This window comes from Dinoponera quadriceps, unplaced genomic scaffold (assembly GCF_001313825.1).
Source record: "Dinoponera quadriceps isolate SergipeBrazil2010 unplaced genomic scaffold, ASM131382v1 scaffold5229, whole genome shotgun sequence".
Lineage (NCBI taxonomy): Eukaryota > Metazoa > Arthropoda > Insecta > Hymenoptera > Formicidae > Dinoponera > Dinoponera quadriceps.
Genome location: NW_014559163.1, coordinates 222,303 through 248,941, shown reverse-complemented (window position 1 = coordinate 248,941; position 26,639 = coordinate 222,303). Strand labels below are relative to the sequence as shown.

At 43.4% G+C, this 26,639-nt stretch overlaps 2 protein-coding genes across 3 annotated transcripts in view; one reads left to right on the top strand and one right to left on the bottom strand.

Annotated features, from left to right (window-relative positions):
- Positions 1-2,264, bottom strand: part of LOC106750208 (putative carbonic anhydrase 3) — a 45,919-nt gene extending 43,655 nt beyond the window's left edge. Inside the window, exon 1 of the mRNA XM_014630374.1 lies at positions 1,824-2,264. The gene's annotated coding sequence lies outside the window, so the exon portion shown is untranslated. The remainder of the gene's footprint in view (positions 1-1,823) is intronic.
- Positions 1-26,639, top strand: part of LOC106750206 (acetylcholine receptor subunit alpha-like) — a 129,420-nt gene that overhangs the window by 27,195 nt on the left and 75,586 nt on the right. For both annotated transcript variants that reach the window (XM_014630371.1, XM_014630372.1), the window contains one exon: positions 18,726-18,770. In XM_014630371.1, the coding sequence (XP_014485857.1) occupies positions 18,726-18,770 (45 nt within the window). The remainder of the gene's footprint in view (positions 1-18,725; positions 18,771-26,639) is intronic.

The window sequence follows — 26,639 nt, the reverse complement described above, 5'->3', positions numbered from 1 at the left end:
AGGAAAACGAAAAGAGCGAGACGTAAACTATCTCATCGCGGGATACATCTGTGTGTATTAACGTTATTATCATCGGAAGTTATATTTCCTAATATAGACCCGCGCTTTCGACGATCATCGAATTATCGTTAACTCGAGAACACATATATATATATATATATATATGCGTAATTTATCGTAATGAAAATCATATTGTACTCATTAAATATTCTACAACTATAATTATACGTTTCAATTGCGTCCCGGCGCGTTACGTTTTATATGAGCAGCGTAATATCATATAATTATTACAGCGTTCTCTCTCGTTCCTCCAGGGATTTTCTCTTTAATTCGATAATCGAGGACATCGAAGGAAAAATCTTACAGCGATATTGAAAGAAGCCAATACGAGTAAGTACATTATACACGCGCACAGTATATGAACTGACCAATAAACTGTTAATTGCATCTTTCAATTTCAAACTTTCTCCCGGTATAACTAAAAGATCGCGAGCTTGAGATTACTTAAGCGTATATACTCGCGATGGTAGTCGCGACCACCGCGTGTTTTCTTCGAACCGAGACCATCCTCTCGCCCGGTAAGATGCGTTTTTAAAAACACCTGCAGCATTACCATCGCGCTGAATGTGTCTGGGAACGACTGCAGATTTGCATAATACCTTTCGGCATTATACTCTTATGCCTTTTATTCAAGAGCATTACACACACAACTACGTCGGCTGCAACGACGTTCTGCATCATTCAGTAGATTCTTCATCTTTTCCCCGGCGCGTAATTGTCTCTCATTTTTCTATACAACGATATTAAACGAATGCATCTGCCGTCTCATTTTCAAAAAATCTCGAAACAAAATGAAAGGATACTTCTTCCCCGAGTTTAATTTAATTATTTAATTATGTCAGTGCCAGTCATTTGTCCGTTACAGGCAATTCTCGTTGCCGCCTTATCGTTTTCTGTCAATACTGTATCGCGTGCGGATACGCATACTTGCATAATAAAGATGTGCGAGTTTTAGAGACTGACTCGACGTTCCGCATCGTCGCCCGCATTTCGCATCGTTGAAAAACTCAAACGTCGCGACGTCTCGCGGAGGTGAAAATTCGAAAATATAACGGAACCGGCTTCGCGTTATCGTGACAAATATGCTCCGGAAGTGTGATACATGGACCGGTCCGGCGATGCCTTATTGTGGTCACGTACATGAAGTACCGCACGAGTGCCTTCCTCGTATCCTACTCTTTCTCTTGGCCGTTCCCGGAACGGATCTTGTCTTGGATTCCAACTAGGGCAGTAATTTTCTCCAATGCTCGCTCACCCACCGTTCTCATCCACGCACTCAACCCTTCTCTCTCTCTCTCTTTCGAGTCGCCCGTTTTATTTCAACCTGCACTGCGTGATCTCGTCGCGTGCAAAGGGTGGAACCCATACATCTGGCTACCAGACACGGAGTAACAGACGATGATACGGTGATTAAAGTCGTAAGCTGCTAATTTATCATTTCGCTACTCAACTATCACGTAAGAGAGGCATTATTATAGACACAAAAATCAGCATTCGCAAGATTTACGCTAGATTCTAAAGCCAGCACACATTCATAGTTGTAAATTATTTACAATTTTTATATTAGAAAGGTATAATTAATTACAGATTTGTATTCATGGCTGTTATTAGACTGTATGGTATTTTTTGTTACGTGAGATAAGTAACAAAATTGATGAGTAATCAGACTTAAATTTCAATTCGAGTATTTTATTGCTATCAATCAGTTCGTCAAATGACAATTAAAATGAGAAATCTGTCATTTAGGGAATGATTTGACATACCTGAAAATATGTAACGTCGTTGCCCACGTCTCGGCATCCTGCTTCCTCCATCATGGCTTCCCGGGCACAGCATTCTGGGTTCTCGGCTGCTCCGTCGTTCATGAAATTCTCTCGTTGCACTGACGCTAGCACTGATACTCGCGAATGATATGACGATTCGATCGAAGAAACACGTATTATGATTAACACGGTGCCGACGAAAGAGAGCCGAATTGAGAATTCCAAGAATCGCCACGATCACGCGACGTAAATTGTAACGTACACATCGATAACACATATTCCATGGTGTGAATCTCGCCGGTTCGAAATATAATTCCAACACTGGGCAACAATGGGCGAAGTAAACGACACTTACACGTGAAGATCGTGGCTTTTGAAAGTCCCCAATGTTTCGGAACACGCTGATTGTTATGATCGCGCGAGCGTTCGGCCGCGAGCGATTACGTCCGGCGACTGAAGAGTGGGGATGACTCGATGTTTCTTACCGACTGTTTTGTGGCGCTGTCTCGCGCGACGCGCGCTTTTCCGCGAATCAAGTCTCGAACCGGACGCGACGCCGTGACGTTTAGTACATGTATTAAACAACGGTGTGGAACGGTTACAACGACCATAGACATGGTATATCTAAATCGAGAAATTGCTTTTATTTGAGAAGTGAAAGTTGAAGCGTGCATAGAAAAGAACGCGAATGATACGACGATTCGATCGAAGAAACACGTATTATGATTAACACGGTGCCGACGAAAGAGAGCCGAATTGAGAATTCCAAGTGCACAGACGCGCGAACAAGAGAGAACGCACAAAACAGACTGTATTTTTTTCTACTTCGATCCCCACTCCTCAACATTTGGTATAGATATATTATGTTTATGAAAACGACGGTGTATTAAGCCTTGTATCCACGATGGTAGATCTCGGACTGTGATATTTATGTTGGTAGATATTTGAAAGGTACTAGAATTCCTAGTAACTTTTACATTCGGCGAACAACTCGATCCGAGATCTGGCATCGTGGGCACAAGGCTGTAGAACGGCCGTTACAAGTCGTGTCGTGTCGTGACGATATTTCGTCGTTTCGTAAAGTCTGTAATCGACTGCCGTCGGTATCGCGTTCGTTAACACAATCAAGTCTGTTCGATCGAATTATCGTGTCTACGCAAAGATCTCAGTGCTAGTGTCAGTGCCAGTGTTACGATGAAACTGTCGGGAGTACAAGATGTGAAATCGGGAAGCCAAGATGAAGGGAAAAATGGCGCCAAGACACGAGTAGCGGTACGTCGTCCAGGTTTCCAGGTGTGTGCAATTGTATGTTACATAGAAAGATCAATCCGCGTGTAACTCGGCATATACATCTTCCGCGCGTCCGAATGTAATTATACATTTGAACGATACTGCAGAGTCTCCCGAGACGCAATTTTAACGAGTAAGCTTTTCGACTCGATGGATACGAAATTTATAAATGCAACGAGCGCTATTCCAAAGAAAATAACGTACGCGACGCTGGTCTGAACCGGCTCTATTCATAACGGCGTATCCGTCGCTGTTTCTTTATTCCATTCACGGCCCTATCGCGTCGCTCGCCTTCTTTCTCTCTTTTCCTTCTTTTCACTTTGTTTTCCTACGTTTTTTCTACGTCGCGCCGTAAACCTCCGGCGCATTTAGGAAATAAGTCCCGCGCGCTTTCACGAAAGTGCTTCCCGGAAGACGAGAGAGGGCAATGAGCCCTCTGCGCGCGATGTAAAGTCCCGGGGGTTAATAATGTCCCAGAAGCGTACGCTGGTACTACGGCGTGTTGCACCTCCCGCGCGCCACAGGGGGTTTCTTGTAAAAGCGAGGGTGAAGTCGGCGACCTGCTCGGCGTACGATGAGGAAATTCGCGCGGATCAACGCCGCAGGCGAGATATCGCTCGTAACATTTGCGAAAAATGCGACGCGCCATCGGCTCGTCACGTCTTCGCGATACATCGCTCGAATAGCTCGTCGGCGAAATGAGGCGGTCTAAGTGTGAAAAATACAGGACATCTCGGCTGTTTCGCGGAGTTTCCGTCTCTGTCTGCGGTTTAGTTTGCGCGAACGGAATTCCGTCGTGTTTTGCGACGATTTCGTATCATAACGTTCCCCGATCACGCGCGGGAAGAGAGTTTGGCGTCAAAGAAATACTGCAATCTATATTTGACTGGCCGAATACTGACGCGCTCGTGCGGAATCGTCCTCCGACGAAGGTGCGTGCGTGAGCGCGCTTAGCGGGAAAGCGGAAAAGCTGCGGAGGAGAATCTTCTGCAAACACTTATTTAAATGAGAGAGCATTCGCGCTGAAAAAGCAGAGCAACTTCTATCGCGCGTTTACACGGAAAGGAGTATCCGAACGGAAATACAATACGCTCCGAGACTTTATACTTTGTGCACCTCGTCGTCGTCGATCCGCCGGAAATTTCTTTTTCACGCTCCGCGGAAAGACATAAAAGAGTCATCTATCACGCGAAATTAAATTCGCGCATGTGGTGTCATGCGACAATTATTTCGAAGTAATTTGTTTATTTTATATATTTACATTGACTTTTGTCGTTACTAACCAAAGATAGATTGGCCAATGAAAATCGCGGCTGTTGTAACGATACATTATTTCATATTATTATAAGAGGATGTAAATGCGTGTAATAACGCGCGCCCCGAATTAGTCTCCGGCCCAATAAACACGGTGAATAAACCTTCCACATCAAATGAATCCTTGATCCTAGGTTTATAATATTATAATCCTCTTATAACCTTATCCAACTAATGAATAAATTAATACTGCATTAATATTGCATATTTTAATTCCGAATTCCATGTTGCGAAAAATATTGCTTCAACCAGGAGTCAAACCTGGACCTCTCCATTTTTTTGCATCAGTGTGTTTAGTGTGGAAGGTTGATTCACCGCGTGCGTTTGACCGGAAACTTCGACATGTGCGTCATTACACGCTAAACATTTATATCTCTCCTTACAATAATGAAAAATAATACATCATTACAACAGCCATTATTAAGTTCTTATTGGCTAGTCCGTCTTCCTATAATTCATCCGTGTTTGTTTGCCGGCGGACCGAACCTAATGAATATGTGCGATCAATCCATTCAACAATTCGTCTCATACCGCTTCAGCTTCATTTTCCAGAAAAGTCTCACAATGCACGCTCATAATCACCCGGACGATTCATATCGAAATGAAAATTTTCCGTTTAATAAACGTCGGATCTCTCGGCGGTACTAAGGAGGTTTAACGGAAACGGAGATTTTGCCGCGACCGCGGGGATGAGGACGAATTCGTTTCGCCGCTCGATACGCCCATCGGGAATTCCATTCCCGGCCCGGCGCAGCAGCCGTTGTAGGCATTGTCGGTCCCCATTGCAAATATTGAAAAACGGCAGTCACCTGCTTTTTCCGACGTAATGAATGCTCGTAAAATATTACTCCCCCTCTACACGTTCCCTCTCCGCGCAGTTCAACCGTGCGATTTCTCCGCCGCCGTCGGTTTATCAAAAATTCGTGGACTGAGACGCGCTAATTGAATCTGCGAAATTTAATGTTTTAATTAAATCCTGCGCCGCGCGTCGCACCGATATCATTTTGCCGGCACGATCGACTGCTCATCTACTAGGTCCGCTATTCGCGAATTTCCATGGCGAAACTGTTCTTTGTGTAACGCTCGGCAACCCACATTGTCATGGAAATGGAATTTTTTTTCTTGCCGTGGGATTTCGCCGGGGATTGTTTTCGCTGTAACGCAATATTGCGGCGAATGACAAAAGGCCGCGTATTTTATAGTCGCGCTATCGTCAGGCGTGTAAAAAATTGTTCTCTTTAATTTATTACTCGGTTAAATCTGCATCTCTTTCCGGCGAAGCGGAGCAATAATCGCGAGAGAAATAATTTCATTGTACACAATTATGTTTCTTCCCTAATTTATCGCTTGATTTGGTACGCGATTTGTCCGCGAACTAAATTAACCGAAACGGAGATTAAATACGAATATAAAACTATGTGTCTCCATCTCTTTGTGCAACAGTGTTATACTTTTTTCATCACATTTGTTCACTGCGATATAAAATGTTTCCCGCACAATTTAACCTAGCGTTACCTACACGGTTTAAAAAGAGTCCCTGCGTTTGAAACGTTATAAATCACTACAGCATTTTCCACAACGGTTTTACATTAACGCCGCGCGCCGCAGCGTATCAGTCGTGCACAGCACTCTAGGGTATTTGAAACACGGCGAAAGCTAAATTTTCAAGATCGATGAAACGATACCCGATGTTCGCGTCGAGATAGAGCCGCGCTATTAGAACGTTCGCTCTAATGGTCGCTGCAGAGACCCAACTGTCTATTGCAACGTTAAAGTTTCGCTGCGAACCACGTGCGACGCGACACGAACGACGCAAACATTTTTTTCAGGAGCCTCGTTGTTGTCTCCTTTTTGTTTGATTTTTTTTCAGAACGCAGTCGAGGAGTAACGAGAACGTCGGTGTGCAGGTTTAATTAAAGTACAGCGCGCCTGTAGCTTAACGCTAATGCGGTTCACGCGACAAAAGAAAGAATATGAAACCACAGTATAGCGCGAGTTAATTGTTTGTCACTCCTTACTTAACCGACGAGCGTTAAAGTCGAGAACGTATTACATAGCAGAATCGTATATATCGCGCGGCGTCGTGTCGCGCGCAGGAACTTAATTAAATCGTCTATCGCCGGCATGCGTCGTTTTAATGTCTGCCGCGAAAAGTCCGTGCGTCTCGTACGGCGAAACTTCCACCGAAAGTTTTCAAGAACGCGAAAAGACGGCCACAGAATGCACGAAGGCATTAAGTATCCTCTCTAATAGACTCCTTTAACAATTTTCATTTCCTAGCTGGCGGCGTGCATCTGCGACCCGGCGGCGTGCTGCGTAACACTCGGCCGTGTATGAATATTTATGTTAAAAGTGGACTAGATTAAAAGAATGCTTGTGGCGCGAAGCCCGCCGCGTCACTGCGGTGTTTATTGTTCCAGATAGCCGAGTCCGTGGAGAATGAATTTTTCGCGCGAGCGAAAAGCGCGTTTAAAGGGGTATTCTAGAACCGTGAAAGAAGTATATTTTGAAAGTAAAAAAATTTAATCACTATAACACAATAGCATTTTAATTATTATCACCTAAAAATAAAAAGTTTACTCTTAATCAGCAATACCAGGGCGATATAATAAACTCTCCTCCACTTCGAAAAATAAACGTTGCGCTTGAACAAATTTTGCTTGATTAAGCAAAATTTCGTTGGTTCTACCACTTTTTTCTCAGGGTAATAAGATTAAAAGATACGAATTTTTGTTCGCGTTATTCCGATTGATCAAGTGGCAATCGTTTAATATGGTTTTTACACGAACATTCTTCTAATTAGAACGAGTCACTACAGGATAAGCATCTTTTGGACTCGTTCCACGATATCTAGTTGGAGGGGAATCGTTGTCCACGCACGTGTATGTATATACGCAAATATCCGCGAATAAAATTCGTTTTCTTCTGATATTTCCTTCGAATTTTGTTCGGGATTGCAGACCGTCCGAAAATGGATTCCGCACAACGCTTTTTTACCCGTGCTGTGTACGCGGAAGTGTATATGTAGTATACGCGATCGAAACTTCCTCAAATTGGAGGTCAGTCTAAATTGCATCGGATTATCGGTGTATCTGATCGGGATTAGACCGGCGCGTAATTCCTTTGATAGAATAAACGGACGCGGCCGTATCGGTCGAGTCGATCAGAACAAACCGGAATTATGTATCCGTTGCGATGCGCGTTAACGACACACTCGTGTATCTTGTGTTGCCGCCTATTCGCGCTAAACCGCCGCGCGGCGATCCTTGGATGGCGAAGCGTGGGTATATGAAGCCGCCGGCATTCCCGGCATTCCTAAATCGGAGGTCAACCCGAATCAGATTAGATCAGTACAAGCTTGTCGAGTTGCCCGGGAATTGGAATAGCTTTCTCGCAACATGACGATCGGAGCCATTTATCGATCATTCGCGTTACCAGATAGTCGCGCAAGTGCGGGAGAAAATTTGAGGATGAATCGAGCCGGGCGTGACAAGACAACACGCTCGAAGAGTGTATTCACCGCGATATCGGCCGCGTTGAAAATTTTATTTCTCCTGTGATACTTGAGGCTGCGATGCAACGCGGGACAAAGAATCACGATGTCTCGAAGGCGGAATGTTTTCGGGAATGCGTTAACTCGGAATTACGCGGGTTGCTCAATGAGTATCTTCACGTTCGGATATGAAAATAGACGACTCGTGTGATCCTGAATTAATTTTTTGATTTTGTCGTAGTCCTACATCGTGGCTATGTCGTTCCGAGCGAACTTTTCATACTGAGATTACAATCTGTTCAAGTCGAATGTTCCATTCTTCCTCTGTACGAATCATAAAAATTGCCTCATAAGAAACATATTTCGGATGAAGAGGAGATTTCTTATTCATAAAGAAATATCTTGTATCATGCATCAAATATCTTGGCTCATCCGCGTTGAACCCGGGAAACCTCGTAACCCTGGTAAAACCCCTCGTAGCGTGTCGACCACCTTCGTTCCGCGGCAGAAATCGCCCGACATTTTTTTTTGTCCCGCCCGCTCGTCGCCGTTGAATATTCCCCGGCGTTACGCGCGATGCAAATGATAAAGAATTTACATCTTCCTTAATTTGCACAATAATGGCGGCGTCACCTCTCTCGACCCTCTTCCACTCGCAACCACGATTTCCCCGTGAGAAAACTTTCCCGTCGTCTGACTCCACATTAAATTTCCTCGGCACATTCGCGTCACCCTGTGCGCGACATAATATGTATTCAACGGCGTGCGTGAGTGTTAGTCATAAACATATTTAATATCAAGCGTTAATGAAGACACACGACTATTGCGGCTCATTATATCGGGTGCGGTCGTAACGATGGTACTAATACGCGGGGGGAAGATTTCTCGCGCGGAAACAAGTTGAAATTGCCGAGAAGATTTTTCCCTCACCGCCAGATCTCGTTCTCGGGAATATCAAGCTCGGAAATTAGAAAATTTTTCATATCATCTTTTCTTCCTTCGCAACTTACGTTCGTGACGTTCAATTTAGATAGGGCGTGTCATATCCCCCAACGGTTCGCATTATCGTCAATATCGATGAGGGAAATGCGTGGAAATAAAACATCGTTCCGCGGCTTTAATATTCCGAAGAGAGATGGATTGGTTCTAATCAGATGTTAACTCGGTTACTCGAGGGATATTTTAAATTCATGAACCTCGCAAATTAGGCCTGAGTCCCGGGGCGTCTTACGAGAGTTAATGGCAGTCCGCGGTGTACTTGGCTCGTGTAACTTTCGCGAGCGTTGCTTCCTGCGTCGCACAACACAACTTAAGTCGTGCCGTCGGGCGAGGAACGAAGCGGAAAGTTCTGGGAACTTTAGCGCGGGATATTCATTTGCGCCCGATTCTTATGGCCGTTTCGTGACCGAAATGCGGACCATGCGAGACGGCTTAAATAAAATAATAAAAAAACTGTTCGCTTCTCATACTATCGTTGAAATGAACCTACAATACGGCTAAACGGACAATCATACGTGCAGTTAAACACGCAGTCGTGATTTCCGGTGAGGAACGGCTAACTTTACACGCGTATCATTATTCTTCCTGCTAGGTTAATCTATTTTAAAAAACATACCGTTTACACCGACTCTTTTAATTATTTTTCAAATGTCGTATTCGGATTTCAGCTGTTTTATCTGAAAACAATTTTACTCTCGTCGGTGCGCCGCGTTGGATGAGAGGGGGAAATTTGATTCCAGCTCGCAAACGGCCTAGCGGCGATTATTAGCAAGCCGTGTAGCCATTAATCATTAAAATCAAGGCAGCGCCGAACGTTTAACGGTAAAGCCTGCACAGGGTTATTCGTGCAAATCCCAAAGTCCCTCGGCGGATCTCTACATCATCCCCGTGCGAGAAGGTACGACAGCGGCGCATGGTATTTACGTAATTATTGAACCGGATATTTGCTTTATGGCCAGACTGCACTCGCGCTGCTGCATCGCGCTTCTCCGGATGCTCTCTCTCCGAGAATGCATGCGTCATTATTAGACTAACCACGGAGCGGAAAAGATATTTCTTGTTCTATTAACGAAATTTGTAGATACCTTTAATTAAGCCAATTATCCCGAAAAGACAATAATCTCTCGCATCGTCAAGCGTTCCAATTTTTAAGACTTATGTAATTGCGTTTGCGATGTAAACTCTACTTCAAATCGATCGAAGAATTGAACTCGCAAATACTTAAAAAGCGGATTTTCCCTCTTGCTTTTTAATGTCAGACAGCTTATGTAGTTGAGACATCAGACATTACAGAAAAGACCAGTGAATGCAAGTACGGACGATAAAATCCAAAATTCAGCGCCGGTAGACGCACATACCGAATGTTTCGGCCCATGAGACGCGTAATCACACCGCTTCTCGTTTGCCGAGTCTCGAAAGTTCGCTCGTTTAAACTGCGCCGCGCAGCGAAAACGCCACGTTGCATTAAGAAATTATTTATTAATTCTCTCGCATTTCTTCTTCTTCTCATCCTCCTATCACTGTGAGGAGCCCTGCTTCATTTGCTCGGCTGATAAATTATTCTCTCGTCAGAAAGACTTGCGGTTATCACGTTTTAGTTTAAAAAGATCGCCAGCTGACTTCATCCGCGAGAGCCAACTGCCTCGTCGCGATGTAACAGTGGTCCATTCAATCTGAAACTTGAATTTTTAATCGCCAAGCCGCTTCTCTTTCTTTATTCTTTTAATAGCCCACGCTTACGATACACCTATTATAAATAGACAAAATGAGTAAATTGTCAATTGAGAAGACGCAGAAACGCAATGTTTTCCGATATCCTCTCCGTCGAACTAAATAGCGAATTAAATTTTCGCCCGTGTCTGCCTAATTTATATCGAAAGTGTGTATCTGAATCTTGGTTTCTTTGGGAGAAAGGAATACATTTTTCCGCTCGTATCTTTCCGTCCTTTGTGTATAGACATGATACATCACAATGAAGCGCGTGGATCAGCCGCGTACGTTATTCTCATCCTATCTCTAATCCTCCCTCCTAGACGCGAACGTGCCGCCGCGTAAATGAAAATCATTTCGTGCGAAATACGCGGCGCGTTAGATGTCGGCCATCAAAAGGGATAAACTGCTCGCTAATCCACGAAAGTGGCGAGAAACCTACGATGTTGCCTCGATATGAATAGCTAACGGCTGCCGTTTACTCGGACCAAGTTATAGCTTCGCGGATGAATGTACAGACCGGCGCAATGGTAATGGAAAGCCGCCGATCGGCTCTTACGACGATACTGCGCGGGCCGTAGACAGGATTATGCACTGCTAGTACGGTTAATGCGTCGGGAGGCGCATACTAGGTCGGATTAACGACGCGAACTAATAATTACGTCGATATATCTGGCATAGAGTGAGAGAAGTATTACCTCTACGCGTACGTATATTTTAGAAGAAAGGTTTATATTTTTTTATAAAATGCCATACATAACAACACTATCACTTTCGTCCAGATATTTGGCGCTACGTAAATGTAATAAATTACAATAAGAGAACATGTATATATATTATATATATATATATATATATATATATATATATATATAAATGAAGACGCGCAAATTGAATTATTAAAAATTACTAGTGATACGACAAGTTCTTTCTCTATGTCTTTCCGTTTCCCTCCGTACACTCATCTTTAGTCGCTAGCGATGGATAAGTAAAATTACATACGGGAACTCGTAATTGTAGGAACGTAACATGATTAGAGACGAGTCAACCAGATTGACACTACCGTGCTGGGCTTAATCGAGCTGTCTGAGCGACGAAGACGAGAGTCAGACGACAGATGATGGAAATCATAATGAATCTCGTCGTTTCGCCTCCGTCACTCAGGAATGTGAAATTACGGCAAGAAGCTGTCTAGCACGCTCGCTAATATATATCAGTGACTTCGATCTTCATTAATCTTCCATCTATGACCGATCTCGAATATCTAACATTTTCCCCGGGTACAATTTTCACATATCCTGGTATCTAAGGATACCTCCTCTCTCTCTCTCTCTCTCTTTCTGGGTCGACTGTAACGATCTCCCACAAAATCCTTAATCGTTTCGTCGCAGGATTACGCGGCAATTTTCATATTTCGCGGCTATATCACAATTACGCGTTCTCTCTATACATTGCACGGATTTCGAGTTTGCGTCGTCTCGACGTATACGACGATTAAGTGTTCGGGCCGCGATCACAAGTATCTCAATTGACACATGAAGTCGGTCACTGGAGTGGCTTTTCGTGTAACATTCGCGAAGGACACTCTATGTCTTTTTCTTCCTCCGACCTCTTTGCGAACGCCCTTACCCTTCCTGCTCTCCCCTTTGCGCTACTCCTTCGTTCATTGATCAAACACTATCTATTTATCCCCACTTCTGGGACCGGAATTCCTTTGCGATAACTACCCCGAGCACTCGCTAGCGTGAACTACGCCCTTCAGCACGCCGTGATACCGATGCGCAAGCTTCAAGTGGGTTATCGCGATAATAATGATCAGCATGATGACCCACATCGTTCCAGTATGTGTCCGTGATCGCGATCGGTCACGAGGTTTATCCTGACCGGCAAAAATTTCGATCTTATAACTTTAAGCAAGGCATACGACTAATTGCATGCCGATTAAATTCAGGGATTTATAACGATGTGTCCATTCAAGGCTGAAGTGAAAATAACGAAACGAGAAAACGAATCTCTCAGCTATCGAGCGAATTAAGTTAGATCTTTTACCGCGCTCAGAGAGGTCTCATCGCTCAATCTAGTTTTGTTCTATGCAGATAAACGCGCATATAAATACATATGCATTGAAATCGCCAAGCAACTTTTGCGTAATAGCGAGGGAGGGAAGGAACGAGCGAGCTTGTATCTTCAGCAGACGCGAGTACTCGTCGAGAGTACTCGTGCATCTACGTACATGTACGAGCAACACACACGGGAAAGCGCGCTCTACGAAGACCAGGATTTGCTCATAAATATGTAAATTTTTCGGTGGTGTGCTACAAAAATGTGGCTACGTCGAGGGCTGCCGATACGAATGGATATTCAATTACGATTCGCGCACGGCGATTCGAGTATAACCGCGGTTCGACGAAAGGATTGATCCACATTTCATCCACGTTCCGTAGACTTCTCAATATATTTCTTATTACATAAGAGTTACACGAGTTATTAAAATCTTTTTTTAACAAAATATAATAGAATCGATAATTTTTCAGTTTCAACTGTTAAAAACAAAGAATTTTGACAAATTATATATTTATCGAATATGTAAACACAATGCGAGACATTTGTCGATTAGCGAGAAATTCGTTGAGCAGAAATGAAAACTACGTTATGGTGTAATCTACATGTAGCAACGACTAGGTTTTATCAAATTTTACATATTGTCGCGCGCGTACAAACTGTAGTGTTGCCAAGCTGAATTGCGATCTTAAAATTTCAATTTTATTTTGAGACAGTTCGTACCACACGTTGACCTCATTTTTATCGGCGACCTGTGCTCGCGTCAGAGAGGTTCTAAAAAAGCGGACTCCAGTTATGTCGAACGCATATCTCGAGTGCATTCTGAGAGGCACATGATATTCACATGTACGCCACCCCTATAGTAAAACATGTTCAGAAGAACAGCATGTTTAAGTCTGCGGCGTAAAATTTGACGCGCTCTACTCGTCACGCGAATATCGCGTGGAAGCTGGAAGCAACAAGAACTGTAAAGCCCCGGGAGGCCTAAGAGCACGGAGCATTCCTCCTCACACGAGCGGATTTTCTGCGCTGCTCCAACCAGAAACTTTTAAATAAACGAGTTTCTTTCTACATGACCCAAAAGTTTCTTTTTAAGTGCACCGAGTTCCTGATGAAATAATTCTTTTTAATTGGTTGCACGGCGCGCGGTATGCTGCGTCATATTTAGACGGTGTCCTCCAATTATTTCATGAAAATTTCACAATTCATACAATACTATTTTATAATTAATTCGGTACAATATTTTATAATTCATATAAATATTCGTTTAAGTTGTATTACAAATTTCATAATGTGTAGTATTCGAATGAATATAGGATTGTCGGCGATGAAACAATGATTAAAAAATGTCCCCTAAAGATAATGATAAACTACATTATTTCGTGAAATTTTTATATATTTTTTAATAAAAAATCGTGCATGCGCGCGCGTATGCAATATATAACGCATATTTTGTAACGGCGTAAAATATTTTATCAGATATTTGGAAGCGGCGCGGAAAATCACAGCACTCATTTTCTACATCTGATACACAGTGAGAAAAAAAAAGAGCAAAGAATGAAATTGAACGTCGATCGATAATGATAAATTCAGTTTTGCGATCAGCGAAATACCTCTTGATTATTGCGGTTGAATGCGCTTAAAAGATCTTATTGCTTCTGACTGAATAGCTCACGTCAAATTCACGTCTGCTGCACTGATCGGCACTTTACGTTCAATACGTGTTCATTAGCGCAATAAATACTGAACATATTGAGTTTCTTTCGATGAGCGTAAACAAGGAACACTCGGTAGCGGAATACATTTTATATTTTCACAAAGCTGCGCGAATAACACGACTACGGGCACTTATTGTGCGAAAGAGCCGGCGAAACTTGCGTGATTACGAAAATATTATTAACGCGAAAACCACGGCCCCTCGGAATCATTCACGATCGTTCGAGGTCTTCCGTAAAAAAAAAAATGGCGCCTCGCGTAACTCCATGTTGTAACGCCGATACGTTTCGCGCGTTTCGTGAATATTCAGCAATTTTAAATATTCAACGTCGCAAAACAGAGTATTATTCATCCCCCCGCTGCCAACCGTTCTGAGCATACATTTATTTTTGCCACTCAGCTGCCACTACAATCAGTCATCTTGATTTACGACTTCAGAAACGAAGGAATTATTCTCTGGAATCCTCCCTCTCTTTCCGCACTTTCCAAGCATCGCAAAGAAACCTTCGTAACTCAATCGCGTTCGTAACGTTTTCTGCTTTCGCGTGATTCCCGATCACTAATTAATCTCGAAAATCACGCACGGTGTTCGATGCAACGCGAAACCCGCAGCGCGAAATATGCAACGCTTAAAAATAATATTTGCGTACTTCATCCTCTTCGTAGGATGAATTTACACGAAAAAAACGGAAAAATGCATACAGCAGCGAGAGATGTTTATCGGAATCGCACGTTTTCTTCTTATTGGGAGGAAATTTTTAATTAAACTAGACACTATAAATATATTATTATTCATTCTTAAATATATTTAAATTCTGTATGTTTCAAAACTATCGGGACATTAATTATTCAAGGTTTTACGAAGCAATACAGAACTATTCTTATTATTCTATTCGTCGGAAATGGATGTGATTTCTTCCATTATATATGCACTAGGTAAAATTACTGCATTTGCGCCAATTCTGCCCTGATAGAAGCGTCCGTTGATTAGAAGGCACGTCTCTCTTATTTTCCTCTCGATCGCTTCGAGAAAAGCTCGTGCAAATCTTATCCAAGACCTTACATCTTGTCAAATCAAAATCGCGTTAAATCAACGTTACACTGTCGCAGAGCAATACAAATTAGATTCGCTCGCTGACAACACTAGCTGCTGACTATGTCGCCTTTACGACGATGCGTTTGCAACATCGTGACCATTACGAGAGTTAACTCGGATATAAGACGGCAGGATATGAGGTAGAGTGTTTTTTCCGCTTCAATGACTTCTCAAAAGGACGATGAATATGAATATAAACGAACTGAGTTTTTCGGAGTAAATTTCACGATATGATTTATTAGAGAGAGAGAGAGAGAGAGAAAGAAATTCCAAATATAAATATTGTAACGAGCGATAAATACGAGTAGATTCATCCGATTTACTACGATTTACGTCTGTGAGAAATTAGATTTCTTGATACGTCAGGTTTTCTGGAAATCATGCTGTAACTGAAGAAATCAACTGCTATAACAATATAATTTATACAGCAAAATTTAACTCAAGACTCTTTTCAGAGATTTGAAGTTGTCAGATTTCGAATAATATTCAAAGCGATTCGTATCGTTCATAATTATTAAGCAGCTCGCCAATTTTCAATACGGATATTGGAAGGTCCGACAATAATCATCGGTCATTAGCAAAACCAGCGATCTCGTCCTCTTTTCAACTAACTAGTGCGATACCGGCATGACGTGGGGATTAATTAGGAGCGAGCGGATACATACTTGCGTCTACACGCAGAAGCCAACAGGAATTTTCCATTTACGACCCACCATGAACACCATGACATACAATGTTAAAATACCTATCCACGCGCGTACCGACCGAAGTGAGCCAAAATCCGTCGCGTATGCTCGAATCAATTAACATATTGAGTGCTCGCGCTAATGGGAGAGCACGGGGATACACGCGAGAGCGTATGGTGCGACCGTTTCGCCGCAATCAGAGTTTAATTACATGTAAAGTAATTTGCCAATCACACCGCGACCCGCCCCTTCGTTCGACCCGCTCGCGCAATTCGCGATATGTCGCGGAATCGATGCAGGATAGTTCGGAATTACTGTTTTTTCGGTTTCCGTTTGTGTCGCGGCCTGATTAACGCAATGAATTAATCGCGACAACAATAATAAACGATCGTTAAGTAATTACTAGCAGCACTACGTTGCGCTAGTGCACTATTGCGTTATTGCTGCGATCAATTCGTTGCTGACGGTATTGTGACGTCGAATGTATCATCGCCGACGATTATAGTACAGCACAATAACGATCCTGACAATGAGTTACTGTGTTACCGTTTTACACATCGGTTTTACACATATCCTTGCTATTCTATTGTTAGGCTACTATGAGCAAGATTATTATAAACAATCGCCTCAATTGTCGGCTATATTTCCTCGTTCACGCTCGCTCGTTCTCGTATCGGCGTGGAAATTCGAACCGAGATGTGGAATTTTCCGCTTCCCGCGGCTGCATTAATCGACGCGACATTAATTTCGCGCGGCGAACGACGCTCCGGTATATCGAACGCGCCCGAATTAATTAGCGGCCTTTATAATCACGGTGATGCGGCGTCGCCGTCGTAATCTCGCGAAAACACAATCTAATTGCGAACCTCGTTCGTCGCGGCGGTGATTCGACATTTGCTCCGGTATCGTGCGTGAGGTGACGACGAGGAAAAATAGAGCGGCGATATATAAAATATCGCCTTTCCTTCAGCCGGGAAAACAAATGTTTCTGTCGTTTTTAAACAGTCGTAATATCTTACGTTGAATATGATACGAGGATAATTTTGAAAGTCCGATTCATTGAAAAAATATACGCACTGTTGAAAAATTACAATAATAACGGCTTGGATAATTCTAGACGTCCAAAATGAGCGTTTCATTACAATATCATTTCTTCATTCTCACATGTGGTCTATTTCATGCTTTTATGTACGGCTCGCCTAACGAGATATATGTGTGATATATAAAAAGGGATTATAATTATATAAATAAGAATTATATACGGAGTATATAATTATATCGACGACGAGAGTATGTTATATTATATCGAATATATTATTATCGACGACATTTCTTGACGCATGTTATTGCACCCACAGTCCTCCTTACATTTACATGCGTGATTCATCGGGACGTACGTACGCACGAAAGGGCAAAGCTATATCGGTATTATTGCATTTGCATGTGAATGCAATGCGCCTTCCTATCGCCCGGAGAATAATTCACGGTGAATATCCATTCAATACCGACACTTGCAGCGACTATGTTCCCGCGATCATTACCCCGTCAGGCGCCTTCTCATCGACGTCACGACGGAAACGTCATAACTGCGCATATTTATTGCTCCGACAAAATTCATGTGTCGTAAACTGTGGCTCAGTTTACGAAAGTTGCTGCCGCCGCGTCGCCATAGTCGAAACTAAAAAAAGTCACGGGCGAGCGACTGGACGCGAATATTCACGGAGTTTAGGCGCACTGACCCATAATTTATACATTAATACAATACCATAATAACTTAATATTAGGTCATAATTCACGCAATAATAACGTATTGTTAAATCAAATCTGCGGTGTTGAAGCGACGTCGATCACGCTGGTAATTACGATAGTTAATACGGTATTAATACAGCTTTAGTGTTTATCCCATTATAATATTATGGCGATAAAAGTGAATATTGTATCTTCACCAGAGTAATCGTTTGTAACACGCATATCGAAAGGTCAACGGTAATCGCGTCCACTATGGCAGAAGTATTCGAGGACAAACTTGTTTCCGACACACGTCGTTCGCATTCAATCGGGATTAGATTTGCGCGACCGTATGCACACAGATGCTCGCGCGCGCGGATTCCACGTGTGCCACTACACATCCGAATTGTGAATGTCGGAGATTCATGAAATAGCGGAAAGTCCAAAATCGCATACCGGCAGTCCATAATCGGGATTACCGCTGCCGAGTTCCATCTGTGCGCCCGACCAGCAGCCAGTCGGTCCAATTAGTCGAGGGCCGGCGTTGAATCCGGAAATTACAATGCACTGTCGATGACAGCTGCAAAAAGGAGCAACGGAGCCGGGACTTTCTGCAGAAAACGTTCCGAACAGCATCGCGAGAAATATCATCGAAAGTTCGCGACGTGTCGATATCGGCTATTTATATTTACCACTTGATGAAAGAGAGTAGACTGTTAATAAATAACTCGACACACATTACCGTAACTAATCATAAATGTACGATTCTTACTTCTTAATAAGACAACATACGATCGTTTCTGTTACAGAACTTGAAGAACCAAATCATGACGACGAATCTGTGGGTCGAACAGGTGAGCGATAAATAATTTACTTCTAAATTATCTGTCCTTTCTTTTTCTTTTTTCTACATCTTCCCCGAGATTCTTCACAAGCGTATAACTTGCCGCGAGATAAAAATTTTAAACTTTAAACATAATTCAACGGAGACTTAGCGGAGAGTGAGGAGGAGGGGCAATTTAAATTGTGAGCTGTGTGTGGAATAATAACAACGTTAATATCGTTAACATAAGTTGTGAAATATTTGAAAAAAGAAGGGAAGAGAGATCGTTCTCTGTTTGAGGCGCGTGGTGACACGCAAAGTTCAACGGAAAGAATCGGAAGCAATTCGTTGCGGCACGTAATTGGACCGTTACGAACCTTAGAAGGGAGGAAATTAATGGCTCAACCGAGATGTTCGCCTTCGCGGGAAACGACGGCTGTTTTGCTACTTCGCGTTACTCAGGCGGTGCAGTAACTGCAAATTACTTATATTACGCCGGTACGTCTGCGTGACGTTGCGGCTCTTTACCGGAGAATGCTCGGAAGAACGAGACGGGGTGGGAAGCGAATCGAGGCTAGACGATGAGGGAACCAGACAACGAGCGTATCAGCGAGCGTAATTGAAGAATAATTAAGGCGTCGATTAACGCATAACAATTACGTCTCTCTGCGATGATGCAACGCGAGTAAGCCCATTCTCGTTAACGGATTTCAAAGATGTTGAGACGGTAATAAAGGATGTTTCCGAGAGCATCTAAAGCGCATTAGTAAAACATCACTCAATTTACTACGCTTTGTCTCTAGCGTTTATATTAATCGATGTGTTTATGCGACATTATCGGACTAAATTGCACGTCGTTGTCAAGCATTTAGAATACTTGGAAATTCAATCGTTAATTTATCGATAGAAACCGTTTCCCTTCTTTCGACGGCAAGGGGGGATTCACTCTACAAATTAATTTATTTACTTTGAGTTTAGTCAAATATTTTAGTACTCGAGAAACACACAATCGAGTTCCCATCATTGCATATCTTTCGTGGCAACGTCGAGCTCCTTCTCGAAGCTCTTCCTCGCTACGAAATTCACGCAAAATTCACTTCGGTGTAGAGCGTCGCGACGGTGATACTTCGACATCTGATAAAAGGGCGAGAGTACGCCGTACCCATCGAGAGCTATTCGTCGCCGAACGATTCATACGTCGAGGCGATTCATATGGCTCGCGCGGATCGTCTCTCGGTCGGGGATGCGGCTCGTCGTGCGAGTTGCATTTCTGTTTGCGCGCGTGTTGTACGTGTACTACGTGGCGAAGCATTCCCGGCGCGTCTCGCAGCGACGCGCCATCCTTCAACGTCGAAACCACCCTCTCTCTACCCTCGCGACCGACCACATCCTACCGCCCTCGACTACTGTTAGTGTTACCCTGCCGCACCCTTGCAGCCTCGTCTCATCCTCTCCCCCATTCCTTCTCAGGACCGTCTTCACCGGGTCCCTGTTACGTCGCCTGTCGCTTTCGATTCATCGAATACAGTGATAGCGAGCTTTTATCATCTAAGATTTTATCAATCGTATATTCGTACACACGGCACTTTCCGCAGCCTCGTTCCTGCGCGTTAGCAATTTAAATACACGCTTTACTCCTCCAACGGTTCAGATAATATATTCTCCCTAACGAGGGTTCGCGAAATCGAGTCGGAAGGTCTGACTGTAACGATATGTAATTTTCTTTGCATATTGTGATATTATTATAATACATATATGATTAAGGTACAACCGAAACGCTCTACCGGTAACGTTGATGCTGTCAATACGGAAGTGTCACGAGAAACGATATTGACCTGGATTGACAATCGTCCCTGGTCTCATGATGCTCTGGTATAGACATGCAACTACGTAACCAACCGATTCCCTTCCAATGCAATATGCTGCACGCGTGACACGCAGTAACGAGACTCCGGCTACACGATGCTCTTGCGTTGCGCAAGAAATAGTTTTTTTTTTTTTTTTCGTTTAATATCAACATGCTAGCGTCTCTCTCGTCGTATATATCCTTATCATATTCCTCGTAGTTCACGATTTAATTTCTTTCAGATTTTATTCCTTCGAATAAATATTGGAAAAATACAAGCGGAAAAGAGATACGAGATTTCTCGCATATGCGCAAATAATACACGGGTTGTGTGGAATTTGGGCGATTGAAAGTTACGAGTGATTTATCGAACATTAAATTGCTTCGCGGACGAATAAATGCGTAATTATGAAGGAACGAGCCATTTACTCGCGCAAAATGTGACCATTTTAGCCGTTATATGTGGAATATTCCAAAATTATGATCATTGATGTTTGTTTACGAACTCTTCCGCCAATTTTATCCTTGCTTCGAAAATCAACGGAATATTTTTTCTCTCTGGACAATAGCGTTTAATTAACGGACGATTAAAGGGGCATTTTCATATTAAAATCCGTTACTAACGACACGTCTGTATAGACCGTAGATCATAGACTATACTCGGCTGTAACACGGATTTTTAGATATATGTTTCACGCGAATACATGGTACTGCCACGAGACTTTTCCTTAGTTTTTACGGCAGACTGTATTTGCGGAAGCTCGCAATAAAAAGTTTATTTCCGCCCTCGGTATTCTCTGCTTGCGCATCCTCGCTCCCTTTCGCGTTTATTTCGCCGTCTACGCGATGATAAGGTTTCGTATGTGATAAGTTCGCCGTCGTGTACGAAAATGTCTATGAATACATAGGGAAGCTGATTATATCGCTAAACATTCCCCTAAGTAGGCTAGTGCGACGCGAGTAAAAAGGGGAACAGATGCAAACGTAGTACTTAGGATAAAAACGATGATTTTGCTTCTCCTCATCTACTTTTACGATATGCGTCACACGTTTTCTTCACTTCGTCTTATATACTCTACTTCGGAAAGATAACAGTGACAATAGTAGGGCACGAATATTGACTGTGCCACGAGATATCAAAATATCCAAAGACATCCCCGTCACGTAACATTTCCCGATATATCAAATGTAAAGTTTCTTACGTAATACGGAAGCGCATGCCAGTATCCCGCGCGATTTACTCCGACGAAATAGCGAAATACCTACGGGAGAGCTTTTCCCTTGTACGTGCAGAGTTGCCGGTTTAATTTCGCCACAAAATCGACCCCGTACATATCGACGAGCCCGCGAGCGAAATTACTTCTCCTTGCTCGAGCACGAAAACGAATTAAACTACGCAGCGAAGTACGTCGCCAGCTGGCCCTGCAAACTTCCTTAATTGTGCGGGTAATGTGAGATTACGATTAGAAAAGAAAAGAAACGAAAATGAAGGAATAGAGACGAAAAAGATATCGTGGAACAGATGACATAAACATAGCCTCGGTACGAAGCGACGCGGCAGCTGAACGATTAATCGATTTTAATGGCAGCACCGGAGGCATTATTCGCAAATTGCACGCGCGCGAGCATCGATCCGTTCGCGGAAATTGCGGTGTAATTTTTAGGATCCAATATTTTTACATCGCCACTCTCATGAATAATTGAGCGATGTAAAGTATCTAACTAATAGCCTGTACGAGCTTACGATTAGTCAAAGTCGGCGGGAGATCTCGTTGTTTCGGTTGTGTCGTCGTGTAAATGCGCGCATACTGTGGAAAATGATCGGTCGATACATCGGGTAATTACACGAATAAATTTGCGTCGAATTCACGCTGGCGAGATAATAATTTCATTCTTTCTCGCGAAAATCCATTGAAATATATTCGCTCAAAACTGCTAACTTTCGGTTTCATCGGTATTGTTCTTCCTTCAGCGTGTATTTTATTAATAACGCACACCTGGCTCCCCGCGGAGATCGTTCTATTATTTTATTTTCACCTCGGTGTTTCATAAATTCGAATTCTACGAAAGAAAGAGAGAGGATATTCAAGCTCCTTTCCCTATATCTGCCGTCGACAGGTGGTGGAAGCGATATCTCGAATGAGATTTCAGGGCGCGGGCTTACCCGTAACGCGGAGCTGCGTTCTTTTGAACGGCTCGGGCGGCAGTCAATACGTCGAGAATAAATTGATAGGCAACGGCACTAACATCGACAAGCCTGTTATCCGCAAACACCTCGCTCGCATTTCGCCCCACCTCACCCTTTCTCTCTCTCTCTGCTTTTTATCTCGCAGCTCGCGTATCACTTACACGCTTATCAGACTCCATTTACGATCAGCCCTTATCTATCTTTGCCCTATCTTTGTCCTCCACCTCCACGTTATTCTTCTTCGTCTTTCTTACCCAGAAGCTTTGAACAACGTTCCCTTTTTCCTCATGCCCTTCACAATTTTCAACTTTCAATGGCCTCTCCTTATCTTCCTTCTTGTTTGCTTTTGATATCATATTTCAGGTCCAACTTAAGTTCATCTATCTTCCGTTGCCTTTCGTTTTTCCTTCTCTTCGCACCACACTTACACTTCTGTTCTCCTTTAGACTCACTTTTTGACTTTCCGTTGTCGATTGATTACGACAAGTCAGTTTTCATTTTTTTTTCAGACGGTTATAATATTTCCGAAGAGAGAATTATCACGCAGTTTCCCGTCCGAAACGTATTATTTTTCTTGCGCATCTCGGGGAAAATACTGTAGATCACACGATTGTCACGACGCTATTTCAACACCGACAACGTCATGTCGTGTAAACCTGCAAAAGTTTGCGATCCTTTCATCCCGCGCGAATCCCGAGGAAACGTCGAAGCTGGCTTCCGCGTTTTCTTGGCGAGAGCAACGCTTCCGTCGCATTCGCAGGCGGACACGTTCGCATCCGATCATCCCGCGCCAAAACGGTTATCGTCGTCTGCTACGAAGTCGACTTTTACGATAGTCCGCCTCCGTTTTCAGCGTGGAACGTTGACTCTTAGCACACCGTCGATCGTGGTGCTAAATAAACCAAGACTCGTCGTCGCGAGTCACAAGGGAGAACTAGTCTAGTCTCGGCTCCGCTCAAAACCTTGCTTCACGCTCGCCGTTCAAACTTCGTACAGTTTTCTTGCACGGGGATGCGTAAATATAACTTTTTTTATCCGTCTCCTTTTCGAGCTATCAATTTTCAAGTCGCGAAAATCTCTCGAAAAGAGAGAAACCACCGCCGTGAGTTTGTTCGATTTTCTCGAGACCTTTATTTCCAAGTTTCAAGAGGTGGCTGGTCCTCGAGAAAACATCGTGAATTATCAGCAGCGTGCCAATTTTCAGCGTGCCATTAGACCCGTGCTCCTCCTAGTCCTAATCGGCCGACGTAATCGCCGACCGATGAAAACGTCGTCGCTTATCGGGATCGCTTTTTAACTTCTGGGGCGCAAACTTCGCATCCTCGGTAACTTTCTCTCGAGATCGCCGATTCAATTCGAGTCGCCGACTCGCGGCAACGTTAATTGCCGCGTTGTCTCTTGCGAAATTCCCGACGGGGCTTCTTCGGGATACGACGGGATTGCTTTCGCAGGATCGCAACTTTTCAGATAGATACGCTTTTCCACCCTGCGAGGGGGTGGAAGAGCGAGAGCGAGAAGTGGGAGGAAAAGCTGCATTGTCGCAGAGGGAAGAGCCGCATCGCGCATGAGAGAGAAGTGCTATCGACTCCGCTCCCGAAAACAACTCCTACGTTTCGTACCCTCTCTTTCTCCCATTTTCCCTATTTTCCCCTTTTATTGTATATATATATACATGGTGAAGTACCGGAAAACAGATAAATCTAAACTTCATTTACGTTTGCATCCGCCGATACAAAAATGCAGCTCGTGCATAAACATTCGTGTTCAGTGGCTCGGACTGGAATTTATTTCTGACAATTTTGCTGCGGGAATTTAGAGCTGTACAAGCAGTAAGTCGGAAAAAGCGATTTTCGATGTCAACGTGTTTTTATGCAGTATGTACAGCAGAATATAAATAACATTTCTTTCGTGCTCAATTAGAAAGACAAGTTGACGTTAAAGTTTCGCTCCCCCCGACTAAATGTTCCGATTGAAATGTTCAAGAGCATTTAGCATTAAAGGTGCCTCGAGTCCGATCCCGGGTTTTAACTCGATCGTTTGAAGAACCTGTTCAACGTCGACTCATCAAGAGATACAGATTGCGCCCTGATTCTGATTAAATCCAAAGACTAAACCGCGCGAGGATCGACGCGATTTAGCATCGAGCTCGATCGATCCAAGAGTTGACATAGACAATCGTCCCAATCAGTAGTGAACTATCCACTTTACCGTCGCCGGTCTCTCGCGGTCGGTCTCCTAAAAAGAGTTCGAACTCCTCGGACCTCTCGCGCTCCTACCCTGATTGAATCCTGCCTGGAAGAAATTCCCATCGGGTCCTGTACCCCATCTGCAGACTCTCGCCGCGATAATTGGCCGCTAATTAACGGCCGCCGGGCAATCGAATTTTCACGAAGTTTCATCTCTCGCGAGAGACGGATCCTCCAACTCCCCTCGAACGATATTATTCCCATCGTGCTCCGTAGGGAGAGTAGCGAGTCGTATCTCGATTGAATCCATCGACCAGCATCGATGTTCTACTCCATCCTGAAACGTTCTGTCTAACATCGGGAAAACGCGACATATACGTTTCCGACATTACAAATCGCATTAACGTTTTATGAAGCGAGACATTAATATGGTTTAATATCACGTGAGTTTCGATTGATCTCACGGAAGTTCAGCTGACGAGAAAGTATAAATCGCACATCCAACAACTTTCATAGAATTTAATTCTAGAAAAGGAGACACGCGAAAGCGTTAACTAAATAATAAAAATAATTAAATAATTCAACTGCGTTTTAGTGACGTCGTAACATTGCACGGATATTCTCATCGCGTTATAGTGATCTCGCCACGAGATTTTAGACGCATTTAACCGCGTCCGACGCAGCTACCAGAGATTTTGCCTATTTTTTCGCATGAAAAAAAATGCGGATATTTATATATGCGACTGCCGTAAAACTGGCCGGTCTCTTTTTCGCGTGACCCTTTTCAGATGCGTAGTTTACGGTCAGTCCAGAACGGGCATGACACGAATTGTGAAATGTGCGAGCGTTTGGTTTAATACGCGTTAATGCGCGACACGGTACTTAACGCGTTAGTCATGTTAGTATATGCGCGGGATATGTACCTCTAGTTTTTTATTCTATTTCTCTATTTAAAATTTACTTTTTGTAATCTGAATCGCGCGTTATTCAAACGAAATTTACAATCGAATTCGCGCCTTATTTTTTGCATTGTCGCGACATGACTGATCTCGTGAAAAAAGATCGAAAAGAAATCCGCGCAGAAATTCTCGCGGTATCCAACATGAATTCGTAGAGGCGTGAAAGCTGCGCTTTGTTATCTTTCGGGATCAGTCGTGCTGCCGGCAATCTGAACTACCTCATTCCTTCAACCTCCTCGATGCTCTCAGACGATCAGTTTTCTCAGTCTCTCGCTTTTTCCCGGCTCGTATCGTCGCGGTTGTATAAACCAGAAAGGGGAAGCTTCGACAATTCCAGGACTTAACACGAGCGCACTTTTACGCGTCTGACGTACACGTGTGTATACGGGGTTGACGTAGTTTAAGGACAATTTTCGGTTTGTGATAATAGGCTTTCGCAGCTCGATTCAGTTTATTATTATTTCGAGATAATCTTTATCCGAAGATAAACGGATGACAAAATCGATGAGAGATGTGAAAAGTATAACGCGATCGGTTTCGCGCGGTCTTTCGCGAAACGAACAAGAAATCGTGGATGTATGCAAAGAATCGCCGTGAAGGGAAACGACTCGAGCTGGAAATTAATAGTGAATAATAAGTACTAGCGACTGAGAAAAATAGGAGATGATTTGCCCGATGAGGTCTTATAGTGCCACGCGACTTTGCGAGAGATCTCGAGGCA